Raw genomic sequence first — 16752 nt, 5'->3', positions numbered from 1 at the left:
ACTTCGGCCGTCTTTTGTAAATTTTATTGCGCAGTGGCAATACGCTGCAGAGCGAAAATATTTTGCATGGTGACTCCTTGTGGACAGCTTCACAGATGAAGCAGGGTTTCAAGTCATGTTAATTGTCACTTCCATGCTCCTTTAAGGACAGAGGTGCAGTTTAAGGCACAGTGACACAATTGCCTTTGAATTTGTTTTGAGATATCGACGAAAACAAAACTATCTAGCGATCCACAGAATGTCGAATTGAGTATGCGTTTGTTAACATATAGAAGTCCTAAACAATATGGCTATGAATGCGATCTACATCTATGTATACAATTTTACACTAAAGACATGGTTTTTAAACAAAAGCAGACCAAACAAAAGACCCCTCCATAAGAAATTATTTTGTGCAACAAGGTTCCAATACTAAACTGTTGTAAGCCCACGAAAATAAGTTCGTCGTGCTAGCCAGCCAGGGTGGTGTCAAAAGAAACTGCGGCCGAGAGGCGCACGGCACGTATTAATGAAGGAGACTCTCTCCTGTGGGTACGGCTGTAATATCAGCTGCCAAGGCCATGTTACAATTTTTTTAAAAATCGATGGGCTGATTACCTGTTGCTTTCGACAATGCCAAAGCCATGTAGGTACCGCAATACGTGTTTGAGCGCGCCCGCAGATCGTGTATCAGCAGAAGCACAACCGTAACCATGTGACCACTGCACGGCAGAGAGCTTGACTCGGATTGGATTAGCTAAATAGATTAGCATGGCTTGAACTTACTCGATAGTCGACAAAGCAACTTGGGTTAACCGGACGTGCAAGCTAGGCTATGGCTAGTGCAAGCAAACACTTCTGTTTTCGTTATGTTGCTGTTCAAGATGTGGGGAAAAAATCAGAATGGGCGCACAGTGGCGCAGGAAGTTCAACATTTTGGCTTTTCGTATCAGAATGCAGCAGGACATTGCGTGGGCACAAAAATGCGCAATCGGCGCAGTAGTCACACCCCTGTGCATGCTTTTCTTGTCATTGGACGTCACAAAAACATCACAAGTATTACGTCATGACAACATCGAGTGGCTAGTCCTTATTGATTGGTTCCCGAGATTATGCATTTGTTTTCTGAGCGATGATTTGCCGTTTTCAAATTTGCATGCGAGCACTCAAACAGGCGACACCACGTCAGCTGTGCTGGCTGGAGCAGGCATCCACAGAAAGGATGCCGGCATCTCTCTGGGTGTTTCATGGCGTGTGTAGTAGTTTGACTATGAATTCCTATGTTTCATGTTTAAAAATGCTGGTCGGTCTATATCAGTATCTTCCAGACATCACAGCATCCAGGGAAGATACCTGCTCAACATTTCTGTTCTGCTTCTTGGTGGAGAAACGATTCGTTCTTCTGATACCCGGTCAACGAGAATCGACAGGTAAGTCATTTGCTATTGCTTGTTGCCTTACAACACTGCATCCACTTCGGATTTTGTAGATAAGTAGCACAGCAGTCACTGTAAATCTCTGACTACGGAGTCACCGACTGTGTAGCTTTGCAGTTATGATGGTACATTGTATTAGTTTCATAAAACTATAGTTTTCATGTTATGAGTCAATAAGCACTCGTGCCGTAATGTCTGAAGGTATGACAAGGTAAGTCGGCGATTCTAGGCGATTTAGCTCGACAAGTTTTACCCGACGTTTCAACTTTAATAATTGTCCTGTAGCTCCAAAACCAAGTCTGTCTGGGTATTGAGCCTGGATTTATCATTGTGAGGCGAGTGCAATAGAATATATTATTTTGTACATAGATCACTCATCACACCTCATCGCTGTGAGCTTGTCACAACCGTAGCATAATCGTTCTTTATTCTCACATGGAATACCGTATTGTCTCGAATCTAAGATGGCTCCAGAGTTCAGGGTACAGTGGAGTTCAGGGTTGTACATAATTTTGGGGGGAAAAAGGACAGAGAGATTGGGAGGCAGTATAACAGTTGGAAATGATGCACAACACCATTTATTCATAACTGCTTTCTTCACCACTGTTTTCTTTGTCGCTGTCTGCCCATGGCTCATTGTGCTCCATTCCATTCAAAGCATTAGACAAACCATACTTTTTAAAAGCACACACGACAATGTCGTCAGGCATATCGCACAAAGCATCCAAAATCCACTGCGCCGGCGCAATTCTTGATCTCTCCCTGTTGCTTCAGCCATCTTCTAACATTTAATTCCCATACTTGAAACCGCCTTGCCGCCACTAAATTGTTGCCCCATTCAGTGGCGAAAGTGGTAACTTTTTTGCATTCGAACGTAGCAGTTACGACACCATGACACATGACAGTCCGTCCCCATTTGCATTGCTTCGTTTGTTCCACGCTGACTGGCGCTGGCCCAAGCCCGTCGCTTACTGCCGCCTCTCCCCTGACCTCGTTGTGGCACAGATATTCGAATCTAAGACGACCCCAGACTTGGAACACAGGATCTTGAGAAAAAAGGTTGTCCTAGATTCGAGAAAATATGGTACCTTGGTTGCTTTTGTCTTTGTTTACATTATACACTTTGATCATGCAACTTTCATAACTGCATAGCTGTATATCTGATCCTATTTTAAACTTTGAAGCCTCTGAGCTCCAGCCTCCCGTAACAGCCTCACAGTCCTAACCCGAACCAGTCCGATGTCTTCAAGCAAATTCCGGAGCAATATTAATGTCATATAGTTTTCGTTGCTCAAAACATGGTGTGTACCTGTCGCTTGTATAAACGTATGCCGCAGAATAAAATACTTCGTATGACAAGAACAGCCAAGGCTTCGTCGTTTTTCTGTAACTCCCACTGCACTTGAACAAACGCTAACCAAAAACACAGAAAGAAAAAAAAAAGTAAAAGACTGGAAACAGACTAGAAAGGAGGAAAGCCATGTTAGAGAAATGCACGCCTTGTCATTCTAAATCATTGGCTACATAATCAAAAAAGAAAGAAAAAAAATAGGGTGGCTACTGCTCAGTCATTTGTTCAGCGCTGGAGGTCACGTGGCTTTTATTCCACAATAGGCTTCTATGGCAGTTTCAGATACCTGATAGTATCTATTGGGGTAAATTTAATCTTCTACTTTTTAAACAGGTGTTCGTTTTCCCCCTGTGGGGTAACAGAGCTGAATGCGAGTCTGTCTCGGTCGACATGCACAGATGAAAAATGGGGTGGCGGGACCCTCAGAGCGAAAGTTCAAGGGGGGAGGGGGAGGGGGGGCAACTGCTTTCTCTGCCCCCACCTTACCTGAACTTTTGTACATGCCCCTGAATATGCCTGTGTGCTCCATGCACATTAGACACTGGCAAAAGCTGGCATGTGCGCAAGGTCGAAGACGACGACAAACAGAGTGCACGAAAATACTCCAAAAGGGGTATTCAAACACGGTGAACTCATAGCACATGTGGACCATAGAGGAGAAGGAAAAGAATACGGGACAGTTACAACCCTTGTAACGTGAAAATCAGCCCCAGCTGTGCATGTGGTTCAATCAAGTCAGATTAAAGTGTGTAGACAAATTTATTTAAGCGAGATGAGTATTGATTTTGTGGTCATCGAAATGGTTGCCGAGATGAGACCAGTCTTGAGCAATGGGGTTGTCCTAGAACATCAGGTGCATGAACTATGCATGAGCCACTGCACACCGGGTTTTATTACCCCAACCGTGATATCACCATTGGTAGCTGTGTAAGACTACTGTGAAAAGGCTTGCCATGAAGACCAGTCTTCAGCGGCCTCTGGAAAAGCAGACCCTAACGCCTTTTTACCTCTATACGTGGGCTTGAAGACACATGAGGATATTCACCCAACACGGGTAGCAAAAACTGATGTTGCAGTCGAAATAGAAATGCTGTCCGATGGAAATGAAAAAGCAATAACCATCTCCAGTACAAGGGGATTCCACAACGTTGAACCAATGTCAAGGTCAAGTGTCCGCGTGGGACATACTGGCTTTTCCGAAGACAGGTATGTGTGTACTGTGTGGTGGCATGCCTAGCAAGTTTGTAGTAATGTTGTAAAGTTGTCACTAATTACACTTTCAGCTCCTAGATTGAATAAAAATAGAAGAATGTGGCTGTTTCTTTCGTTGAGCGAATGCAAGGGTCGCAGCACGGGTGCCGTGATCACGTGCACTGGGTGCAATGTAAAACATTCATTTCTCGCGTTAAAAAAACATAACCCTCGAGATTTTTTATGTGTTGGAGTAAAAGTGTTGCATTAACCATATGCATTGTCGGAAAATTTTTACCTCGGCCTCCACAGCGCGAATTTTTGGGGTGAACATACACATTTTTGGAAAAACTGATGTTTCCTTCGCTTCCTTGACTTTCCTTCATGTTTCACTTACTCTGAAACTGTTACAGCTGAGACGTCAATTTTTCATGTGTAGCTTCGCACATGTAAGGGCTACCACATGTTCTTTTTTTTTTTTTTTTGTGACGATCAGGCTAAAGACAGACATGCAACACTCCAAAGTAATATCACATTTTTTCGCCATATTCGCGTCTCAGATAAACTATCATACTTATAAGCAAAGTGAATTTGCATGCCTAGGTTATATAAACCTGTTTTTTGCACAGAGTTCACAGTTTATAGAATTGCTCTGACTTTCGTGGAAGCTTCAGAAAAAAATCATGCATAAAGTACTGTTGGTGGCATGTAGTAGAACTTGGGTGGGCTGTAAACTGGAGACTGTTAATAACTGAACTTCAGAATTTCTGGACAATGTTAGTCTACACAATTTTTTCCATGAAGATCTGAGGTTCTTCGAGGGGTCGAGCTACGCCCCCGGGACATTTGGCATGGAATGACCCAACTGGTAGCACAGTAATAGTTTTAAAGAAGGCAAGTGAGATGCTCAGCATTTATGGGAGTACTTAACGTTTCTACCTTGATGAGACCCTGTTTAAAGTTGTCCAGCTGCCGTGTAGGAGTCCATTGGCTTAGAGGTCCACTGTGAGACACCACCAGAAGCACAAAGCTGGGCAAGTTCATGTGCCAGCTAGACTGCATCACATCTCGTGTCACCTCTGCTGGGTTGATGTCATGACGAAGGCACACAAATGGGCGACCCTGTTATAAGACAAACAACCGTGTCATTTCTGTCATATGGTGCTTGAGGCAGGCATTACATATGCATAAATTCAAGGATGTTCTTCATAGTGGTCTAGAGAGGTTGTTCAGGGGACGTATATTGCACGGGCCATGGATGCAATCATGCTGCTTTTTGTAGCCTTTTATCTTTACCAGTATTTTCCATTGGGAATACAACCTAAAAAATCTGCAGAATATTCTGGTATGTTATATGCAGTAAACAGACATGTACAACTTGAGTAGAGTTACGTATGAGGGTGGCTCCATAAGTTTCCAGCCCGACCAACGTTTAATAGTCATAGAGACGAAACAAGTGTATCACTTTTCGACATAGTCACCCTTAACGTCGATGCACTTTTGCCACCTTTCAACCAGAATTCTTATACCCTTGAAAAAATAGTCCGAAGTTTTGTCCGCAAAATGCTGGAAAACTGCCTCTTGCACCTCACTATCGTTTTGAAATCTTCGTCCTCTGAGATCCCTCTTCAAGTTTGAGAACAGGAAGTAGTCACTCGGTGCCAAGTGGCCCAAGTCTGGACTGTAGGGTGGGTGGTGGATTTCTTCAAAGCCGCACTCCTTCAGTGCAGCCTTGGCAACAGAAGCTGTGTGGACAAGGACATTGTCCTGGAGCAACCGGACACCTCGACTCAACCTGCCGCGCCTCTTTTCCTTGATGGCGTCTCGCAGTTGGTGCAGGAGTGAAGCATAATAAGTCGCATTCACTGTGGTGTTCCTCTCTTTGAAGTCGATGAGGAGGATCCCATGACAATCCCAAAATATTGTTGCCATGATCTTCTTTGTGCATTGTGTGACCTTGGCTTTTCTTGGGGTGCTTCTCCTGGTTTGCGCCATTCCATCAACTTTTTTCTCGAAAGGGGATCATAGTAGAGCACCATAGTCTCATTCCCTGTGACAATTGACGTCAATTTTTCTTCTTCGTTCTCTTGACAGAGCTCCAAAAACTCTTTGGCACAGACGACGCGCTGTTGCTTTTGAAATGACGAGAGAAGTCGTGGCACCCATCTCGCATTGACCTTTTTCATGTGAAGGCCCTCGCGATGATGCGAAAAACGGTTGTTTTGGAAAGCCCCAGCCTTTCTGAGATTTCCTTCACCTTCACACACCTGCCGCTCAGAACTTCCTCCTCGACAAGAGACAAATTTTCCTGTGTCACCACTTCCACTGGACGATCATTGCGTGGATCATCTTCAATGAACTCTCGCCCCAGTTGAAACTGCTTAGCCCAGTCTTTTACCGTTGTGTACGATGGAGAGGCTTCCCTGTACACGTTGTCTAGTCGTGCTTTAATTTCTTTAGGCGAAAGTCCCTCTTTTGTCAAGAATTTTATCACAGCGTGGTACTCGATTTTTTCCATTTTAACTGAAGAGTGCACCCTGGCTGTTTGTAAGCCCGCTCTCCAACCGACAAAAGCATGGAGAGGGTTGAGGGTGGTGCTCCGGCCCTCCAACAGATGGTGCCATGCGTCCTTAATCGCATTTTCAAATTCGCACGCATTTTCTACCTCAGGCCGGAAACTTATGGAACCACCCTCGTATCTTAAATACTTTTGCGAGCAACTTGGAATCTTGCAAATACTTTCAAAGGTCATTATTTAGTACTCTAACTTAAATACCTTTTTTGGTAACTTCTGCACATTTTCCAAGTTACTTTGAGGATACTTCTCTGTGTGTGACATGGAGGTCGAGCGAAAGATTCTACAGTAAAACCCACGGATAACGATACAGTAAACCCTCGTTATATCGAAGTCGCTTTATTCGAATTATCGCTTTATTCGAAGTACGGCGAAGTCCCCGTGCATTTACATGTATATTCAACCGGATTATTCGAAGCGCGAGGGCAGCGAACTCCGCATATTTCGAAGGGCGCGCCTGCCATCGGCTGCTGGTTACCACGCAGAACATTCCCGAAGGCCGCGTTTCCTACTTTTCTTTGTTTTTCCCCTTGCACAACGTTGCACAATCACGCTGCAACCTCTTTTCCTTCTGTACAATGAGGGAGGAGCGGGAAAGTAGGACGCAGGAAGACGGTTCATTGACATGGTAGAGGGAAAGGGAAAGACCAGTCATGTGACCGCCTTAACACGTGGGCACTTCTCATGTGGTTTTGTTTTGCGCGGTTCATTGTCCATTTGGCAAGTGCTGGTGTAGTCTTTTGTCTCTTTCGCACCATGGCTCCGCGGAAGTGCTTAACCCTCGAGCAAAAGGTAGCTAGGTGCTCATCCGCGCAGTGGAAAAAGGTGAGAAGAGCAAATCTGTCATCGCCAAGGAGTTCAACATACCGGCGTCAACGCTGTCGACCATTCTGAAGAACAAGCAGGACGTCTTCAACGGTTTTGAGAAGAATTTCTCAAGTAAGAGAAAGCGTGACCGAGGTTCAAAGTATCCAGAGGTGGAAGCTGCCCTGCTTGAGTGGTTGAAGAACGCCAGGTCTGCAAACCTCCCTGTGCACGGACCCGCGCTCATCGCAAAGGCGGAGGCGCTATCTTTGCAATTGGGTATGCCGGATTTCAAATGCAGCAATGGCTGGCTCGAGCGCTTCAAAAAGCGGCATGCTGTACGAAGCACACCCATCAACGGTGAAAGTGGTGCCGTGAACCAGGACACCGTGGATACATGGCGACGAAATCGGCTTGTGGAACTTCTAGAAGTGTACCCGGACAGGGATATTTACAATCTTGACGAAGCTGCGTTGTTCTACAAACTCCTGCCCAAGCGGACGTACACAACTGCGGACGGCTCTTCGTCAGGCGCCAAGCAAAGCAAGGAACGCATCACTGTCCTCTTTGGAGCTAATGCTACTGGGGACGACAAACTGCCGTTGCTAATACTGGGCAAGGCTGGAAAACCGCGCTGCTTTCGTGGCGCAACTCTGCCCAAGGACTGCGTTTACAGGAGTAACAAGCGTGCTTGGATGACAGCAGCCATCTTCGAGGACTACGTACAGCTTTTGGACCGCAAATTCCATGCAAAACAACGGAAGGTACTCTTCATCATCGACAACTGCCCGAGCCACGGCAAAATTGAAAATCTTAAGGCCATTACTGTGGAGTTCCTGCCAGCCTATGGACCAGGGCATCATTGAAATGACGAGGAGGCTGTACCGGAAAAGCCTTCTTCAGCGCATGTTGCTTGCGTACGACTGTAACAAGGGCTACAGCATTGATCTCCTTGGTGCAATTCATCTGATTTGCCGTTCGTGGAGGGACCTGGAAGGAGCAAAGAATTGCTTCGCGCATGCGGTTTTTGCCGCGTACGTGCCGCGGCTCAGCCAGTCAAACTGGATGACAGGGAGGAATCTGAGAGCCTCTACAGAAGAGTTCATGATCTTGTGGGGCAAGAAGTGGGTGATGATTTCGACTCCTTTGCGCGAGTGGATACGAACACTCCGGTCGTCAGTCCTGTGACGGATGCCGAAATTGTGGACACCATCGTCGGTCACATGGACGTCGACGAAGGAGCCTCGGACGATGAGTCTGAGGGACCGCGTGAAATCCCTACGGCAGCGGAGACACGCAATATGTTGCGGTTGATTCGCAACAAAGTAGAGTGCAGTGGCAGTGACTATGAATTGATGACGTGCCTGAGGAAACTCGAGGAACGACTCCTTGCCGGGAGCGAGGCCACGCGACAAACCCAACTAACAGCGTTTTTTGAACGACAATAAAATACTGTCGCGATTCGACGGCGTTTTCGCTATTCCCTGTGTCTGAGTTTACCGTTTTTGAAGCGTCTCCACTTTTATCGAAATACCGCTTATATCGAATTTTTTTGCGGTCCCGCCGACTTCGATATAACGAGGGTTTACTGTACATTGTACAGTCGAACCTCGCTACAGCGAACATCGTTAGAGCGAATTATCGGTTACTGCGAGTTTCCTGTCTGATTTGGTTGGTCACGCTTTATTTCTATGGGGATCCTGCTTTACAACGAAGTAGGCTTCCCCATTTCCTAGCCTATTATTGGTTACCACGAAGTGATTCATCGTGACTTTCCAACACGCGAGCACATTTTTTCCGGCACATTCAGGAGATTAGCTCCAGTTTTGGAAAGGCGACCTGCACGTGGAGGCGAATGACCCCGATAAGTGAGCAACGCGTTCATTGGTTGTCTGCTACTAGTGCTTCCACACGCGTTCCTCCTCTCCACCGTGCTTTCGTCCTCGCCAAATTGACCGTGGATTGCATCATTCCTGAAACTTCCCGTCATCGAGTAGCCGGTATGCTGCGGAAACGTAGAGCGCTGAGCATCGAAGCGAAGGTGAATATTCTTTGTGACGTCGACAGTGGCATGAAGAAGAAAGAAGTTTGCGTACAAATTTGGCATCCCGGCCAACACTCTGTCGACGATACTAAAGGCAAGAGAAAACATCGAGGGCACCTTCCAGGCACATCATTGCTGGGGTCAGCCAGGAAGGCAGCAGCGAATGTACAGAAGCGGTGAGTGACGATGAGTGCGAAGATCCGGAAGACACGGACAGCCGTCTAACGCACTGTGAGGCTCTCTCCATGGTACGTGCACTGAAGGACTTCTTTCTGGAACATCCGACGGCGTCCGATGAAATCGTTCGTGATGTGTTTCATTCACTTGACATGGTTGAAGTGATTGTCGTGAACAGCGCCGTTGCCATGAAGCAACAGAAGATTACAGATTTCTTCAAATAAAACAGTTGTGTTTGCCTTATTGTGTTTTGAATTGATTTTGAAATATTGCGGACGCTACGCGTGTTCCGGCTGGCATTTGTCAGAATCGTTAGTCGCATTTAAATGCTGTACTTTTACAGCAAATATCGCATATAACGAACCAATCTGCGATTCCTGTGCGACTTCGTTGTAACGAGGTTCGACTGTATAACGATATCCCTCGTAAAACGATGGTTTATGATCTTACCATAAAAATATACATTGTTTCTATTGGGAAACGACCCTCGTACAGCGATGGAGACCGCGGTTCCGAGTGCTCGTGTAACGACGTTGGACGCTGTCCCGTGCGCGTAACCTCGCGGTGAAAAAAGTAAGGCGATAAGATCATACATACATCTTAGCTAGTAGAATCTCGATGATACGAATCTCATGGGGTACAGGAAAAAATTCGTATCATTCGCGACATGATTCAAAAGCCCGGCACGTGCTTTCCACCTGCGAGTCGTGCGACAGTGTTCTAAAGCGAGCTTCTCCTAAAGCACGATGCGTTAGGTGAAGCAGACTTGCGGAATGATGACGTGTAATGTTGCCAAGTTATCCAGATATCTTCGCTGGTTCCCTCCACGAGTTCTGGTCGCTGTTTTCCTAAGCCAATGTGATGTCACACAGCTTCGAAGTTTTTTTAACATCTGTCTGTTTTTCTTTTGCTGCACGCGGGGTGGCGCGCGACTTTTCGCGACTAAAAGAAGCCACGTCCACAGCCCGTACATGGAGTAAATGAACGCGCGTTAGGTGTTTTGGCAAGCATGTTATCATGTCCTGCGACCTTAGGATGACATCTTGCTCGAGTGAACGCAAGTTAGGTGTTGTGGCATGGTGCATGATTATTCCACCGATCCTGTCACACGCACTTTTTTCGTGTCCTGTTCCTGAACAGCCACGTCGCGCTCGCAAAAGTAGATTTGGAGAGCCTATAGAGCCTATGCCGATTTTTAAAATGGCCCGCCACTCCATCTGACACGTAAATCATTAGCTGCAAGTGGAACATCCTCGTCAAGACATTCTTCAATAGCGATGGAAGCTAACAGTGACTGTGCTGAATCGTGACACAAGTCTTCGCTCACCACACCAAAACTGAGTTTCCGTGCCAGCTGTTACCGCACATGTGAATATGGAAATCTGCTTTTCCCCAGTGGCATGCTTGTATATCACTAGGCATGGCTTGTTTTGTATGTATTTGTATTTGTATGTATTTCGCTAGGCATGTCCAGTTTTCAGTGAAATCGAAGTGCGTCTCCCGTACGGCTCTGCTCTGAACGTCTCTAATGTAATTATGACAAGTGCGAGAACGTGCCCACTTCCTTAGCTCTGAGAGAAAATGTACGGCTGCAACTTCAGACCAGAACACGCGCTTTGTGCTGAAAGCCCTCTGCATAACTTAAAAATGTCGTAAAATGAAGTAAAGCAAGCTTCGCAGGAACTTGCAGGAACCCTGGAAAAAGCAATTCCTAACTCGATATTTATTTGTACAGTATGCGTATCACAGTCTACGCAGCTTGCAAGAGTGAGGTTTGACCTTCGCTGACCATTTAGTCGTTGAAATACGGCTTTACGGCAACATAGTATTTCATTCAGATGCTTTGTGGGAAATAACAAACTCCCAGGTGTGGATTCTTTCTTCAGCAGGACGTCAAAAGTTTGCCGACGAACAGCTCAGGTAAGGCTAAGGCAAGACAACCTTGCCCAAACAAAGCGAGCATCGACAGGAGGCCCGCCATTCCGCGGTACCGGCAGCCGGGCTCCGACATGTACGCACAGAGACTAGGGTCGCGTTTTAACGCGCTAATCGCCAGTGTACGCCTTTTGAAATATAATTTTTTTTACCTGAGATGAAAGGTCCAAAGTCTGGCCATATGTCCTGGCAAAATATGAATGAAATCAAAAGGGGCCTTTTTGAGAAACGGACGCGCAAACTCCTTGTTTTTTCGAAATATGCCTTAACATTTGCCTGCTTCAGCAGGTACCTGTAGGAGGTATACGCACAATATATATATCAGATGAAAGAGCATTAAAAGCTGAGTGAACTGATACCAAATATGGTAATGAGGATCATCTACAGCCAGAGAAATCATGCGTCAAAATTGGAACAAAACTGCGCGAGAGCATGTTCGCCATTTCTTATAGCACAGAGTGTTGCACCTGCGCGCCAAAATTTGCACTCAGACTGCTGGCCAGTAAGCATACTTAAGCATTAAAAATTTTACTACAGTATCTTTTAAAACTCGGGAGATATACGCGTGCAAACACGGCAAAACTGAAACACTCGAATTCAGGGCCGGATATTGTCGATTTTTTTGCGCGAAAACTATTCCGCACAAATTTTTCACTTTACCGCTGTTGCAATGGTCATCATGCACGATGTGCTTCTAAATATAAAAAATAATGAAAAACCTGGAGGTCGATGGGACCTTCCTGCCTGAACTGATTACGCGAGCCGCTTTTTGGCTTGCTTCGTTTTGTGCTTTTGTTGAGATCCACTTTGAAGTCCACTCACTTCTTGCCTGTGGGTTGCGGAGACAGCCCGCGGGTGAAGTACAAGATGACGACGATGAAAGGAAAAGTGGCGATCATCACAGCAGCGAGATATAGCTGCAACGTGCTGTAAGCTCCCGAGTCGGTGATGCAAGCTACGATGAGGGCTACACATCTTTCAAAGAGGACCGTAATTTCACGCGTATAAGCCGCACCGCAGATAAGCCGCAGGACGCGTTTTTAGGAACGTTTTGAAAATTTTCTGGCAGATAAGCCGCACTCGCAGATAAGCCGCGGGCAATACGAGACGACTGATTTGAACGACAAAGGAGACCATAGAGAAGGCCATAAACCCTGTGGTCCATAGTGTACAACAAAGGTGGTCATCTCTACAGTTCTACCAAGATCGGATTGGTGCCCTTGTTGGGCGTTTTTCATGGATTGATGGGTCAGTGGTCTTCCAGAAAACATGAATCACTGTCACCACTTTCGTTAAAGCTGCTTGAGGGAATGCACCAGGAAGAATAATCTACTCGAATGTGGACCCGTCCCTGTTACGCACTGTTCGTGCATCGGCAGGGCAGTGCTGTTCCAGAGACACTGTCGTCCCGGCCCTTTTGTTAAAACTGGCGTATGGAGAAAATGCCAGGAAAAAATAGTCATCAGATAAGCCGCACCGGTGGATAAGCCGCAGAGCACCCGTGAGAAAAAAAAATCGCACATAAGCCGCGGCTAATACGCGTGAAATTACGGTACGTCAGGATAGAAGACACAGAACAGACCTGTGCTGCAACACTCATGGGGGACATCGTTCTGAATACGGCTAATGAACAGAGTGACGACGGCTGCAGCGATGAACCTGCATGTGCACTGTCGTTTTTGGAAGTTATTTCTTAGTGCACCAACTGGATGGAAGTTCAGAATCAGTGTTGTACGCAACTCTGTATAAGCCAATGGTGCGTGCAGCGATATGATGGACTTCGTAGTCATCTTGAACGAACGGTGGCGTGCAATGTCAATTTCGGAAAGCGGCAGATGAAGATGAGTGAGTTTTCCAGGAAATAAATATGCAGGGTGTCTTTTTTTTTATACAGATTTTTCATTAAAAAAACTATAAGGGCTATAGACATGCTATTTTCAGTTCTGTCATCTCTGGGCCGGCGGACGTTCTTGGCCATATGTTGCTCAACCATCAAATGACTAATTACCTAAAAATCGTTCATTAACTTTTTAATTATAAAAGCTACGAAGTCGTCCCAATGAGAACACCTGTTCCTTTCGGTGACTTTGATTTGATTTGATTTGGGTTTTTCTGGCGCATTAGCTACTAAGGCCATAATGCGCCAAATACTAGTGTAAGTTTTATCTGGGTAAAATTTGTGTATTTACTAAAACAGTGTTGAGTGCTGGGTTAGTAATTAAAATCACAGATCCTTTAAAAACCCGGTATCTCTAAAAAACATATAGATCTTTTCAAAGGGTATGAAACTTTCATCGCCCAGCAAAAGCGCCTGGTGGAGTGGTAAAAAGTTTCTATAGAATAAAACAAAATGACGTTCACGAAGATGCTGATATGCTGGGCATACAATGAGGATATGGAGGATTGAGAGTTGTTCCCCACAGTGATTGCACTCGAGAGGGTCTTCTTCCCGTAAGAGATATCCATGTGTTAAGTATGTGTGTCCCAAACGGAGCCGACAACATAGCACCTCATGCAGTCTATTGGATGCAGATGGAGGAGGGCCTATCTTGGCTTTTATAGTATGTAATTTGTTGCTTGTCTGTTGGTCCCAAAACCTTTGCCAGTGTCTGTTAATGCTGCTTTTTAAACATAGCCTGAGATCTTTTGATGGGATGTTGAAAGGCGTTTTGTCGTTTTTTAAGGCAGCAGCAGCTGCTCGATCGGCCTTTTCGTTTCCGAGTATCCCAACATGGCTGGGTACCCAGCAGAACAGTAACCAATAAGCCCTGTCAGCTACGGTGCTTGCTAGGCTCCTTGCACGACTGACAATTGGGTCTTTTGTGCAATGACTGCTACAGATAGTCTGTAAGGAACTCAAAGAATCTGTGTATAAGACCGATGATTTGATACGATTTTGTAAGATGTAGTTGAGGGCTAAAATTATGGCATACACTTCCGCTGTGAAAACAGACATGGTGACTTGCAAACGATGTGACCTTGTAACTGTGCCAGTGACCATAACACACGATACCCCGGAAACTGTCTTTGAGCCATCAGTGTACAACTCTACATGGCTGCCAAAGCTATCCTTTAGTACCTCAAATTCCTGTTGCAGTACGGCGTTAGCAGTTTCACATTTGTTGTATCTGGAAAGGGACATGTTGCATTTTGGAGGGGCTGCCATGGAGGGATTTTCCTAGTTGTCTCAAGGATTACAGAGTTGTACTCTGGAAAGTCATAGTGTTCGACTGCTTGTGACATTCTAATGCTAAAAGAAGGCACAGCTGAAGATCTGTTCAAGAAGAGCTGTCTGAAATGTGTATCTTTCACACATTGATATGCTGGGTTCTTGGGGTGACCTCTGATTCTTAATGCATATGAAGTAGTGAGGTAAAACCTGCGTCTCTCTAAGGACCACTGATTCGATTCTATGTACGGACTTTGTATCGGAGAAGTTCTGAAAGCTCCGAGAACTAAACGCAATCCTTGGTGGTGTACTGGATCGAGGATTTTGAGTGTAGATGGCCGTGCTGAACCATACACAACACATCCATAATCCAGTTTTGAAAGAACAGTGGAGACGTAGATCTGCTAGCTTTATCTGTCGAGTGTACAAAGGGGGGTCAGACCTCGTCAAGCTGCAGTTTTTGCAGCTTTTTGTCTGTATCCCCCCACCAAGTGTCATTGGTGAAATAAATTATTATTATTATTATTATCTTCTTCTTTAGTGTGTGAAGAGCTGCTCCCCAGGACTGGTGAGAAAGTAGAAGATTTAGAGATTTAATAGTTTTTGCCTTGAGGTGTTTGAGATGTGGAAGGAACATCTGTTTCCGGTCAAATATAAGCCCAAGGAATTTATGCTCAGGCTTTACATTAATGTTGTGGTTGCCCATTTTAGGTGTTGGTTCGAGAAACACTCCCCGTACCCTAAAGAAGGAGACACAGACTGTCTTTTCCGGGGAAAATTTAAAACCATTTTCGTGTGACCATTTGACCAACTTGTTTATTGTGAGTTGGAGTTGACGTTCACACCTAGGAATGCTGGAAGAGGAACAAGAAATTTGAACGTCATCGACATACAGCAAATACCTGACTGAAGGGGGAATGGAGCTTCCTATGGAGTTCATCTTTACAATGAAAAGAGTCACACTTAGGACGGACCCTTGCGGTACACCGTTCTCCTGTATGTATGGGCGAGAAAGTGTCGATCCAACCTGGACCCGAAATAATCGTCCTTGAAGGAAATTGGCAATGCAGCGAAACATGCAGCCGCTTATTCCCAGAGTCTGAAGATCCTGCAGAATACCGTACTGCCAGGCAGTGTCGTAAGCCTTTTCGATGTCGAAAAATACGGACACACAATGCTGCCTTCGGACAAATGCTTCTCTGATGGCAGTCTCTAGCCGCAGCAGGTTATCTGTTGTCGAGCACGCAGCTCTGAAGCCACTCTGGAATTTATCGAGACATTTATTTTCTTCAAGGAAATACATCAGGGGATTATTCACCATGCGCTCAATTGTTTTCCCTAGACAACTTGTGAGCGCTATGGGTCGATAGCTGGAGGGGTTTGAGGGGTCTTTTCCAGGTCTTAGCAATGGAACGACGGTTGCCACCTTCCAGCCAGACGGAAGACAACCCTCTCGCCAGACAAGATTAAAGAAATCAAGAAGGGATCCTAAAGATGTGGAAGATAAGTGCTGGATCATGGAGTAGGTAACACGATCGGGACCTGGTGCTGTAACTTTACTGGATGACAGAGCCCTTTGTAGCTCAGTCATTGTAAAGAGTGAATTGTATGCATACTTGTCACCGCCCTCGCTTGCAATCGTCTGTTTCTCAGCAGATGATTTTATTTTCAAAAAATCGCTACTGTAGTGAGCTGAGCTGGATACATGTTGCATATGCTCCCCAAGGGCATTGGCCTGCTCTTCCAAACTCTGACAAACTACGCCATTTACCTGCAGTAATGGGACAGAGAAACTTGTGTAGTCTCCTTTGATTTTCCTTAGCCTGTCCCATATCAGTTTTGAGGAAGCGTTACAATTTAAAGAAGATACAAAATTTTTCCAAGATTCTTTTTTCGCCTGTCTTCGTGCCCAGCTTGCTTTTGCACATGCTTTCCTGAATCCAACTAAGTTTGGAGTAGTGGGGTACCTTCGAAAGACACCCCACGCCTGATTTTGTTCTTTGCGTGTAGTTTCACAGTCGCTCGTCCACCAAGGCTTGGACCGCTTAGGGAGTCGACCAGATGTTTGTGGGATTGACTGTTGAGCGGCAT

At 45.6% G+C, this 16752-nt stretch overlaps 1 protein-coding gene across 6 annotated transcripts in view; it reads right to left on the bottom strand.

Moving 5' to 3' along the window:
* LOC135388537 (transient receptor potential cation channel subfamily M member 2-like) overlaps positions 1 to 16752 on the bottom strand; it is a 408615-nt gene that overhangs the window by 237104 nt on the left and 154759 nt on the right. For all 6 annotated transcript variants that reach the window (XM_064618137.1, XM_064618138.1, XM_064618136.1 and 3 more), the window contains exon 3: positions 4897 to 5079. In XM_064618137.1, the coding sequence (XP_064474207.1) occupies positions 4897 to 5079 (183 nt within the window). The remainder of the gene's footprint in view (positions 1 to 4896; positions 5080 to 16752) is intronic.

The sequence above is a fragment of the Ornithodoros turicata genome, chromosome 3 (assembly GCF_037126465.1).
Source record: "Ornithodoros turicata isolate Travis chromosome 3, ASM3712646v1, whole genome shotgun sequence".
Classification (NCBI taxonomy): Eukaryota; Metazoa; Arthropoda; class Arachnida; order Ixodida; family Argasidae; genus Ornithodoros; species Ornithodoros turicata.
Note: the sequence above shows the minus strand (reverse complement) of the source record. Positions and strands in the feature narration are given on the sequence as shown.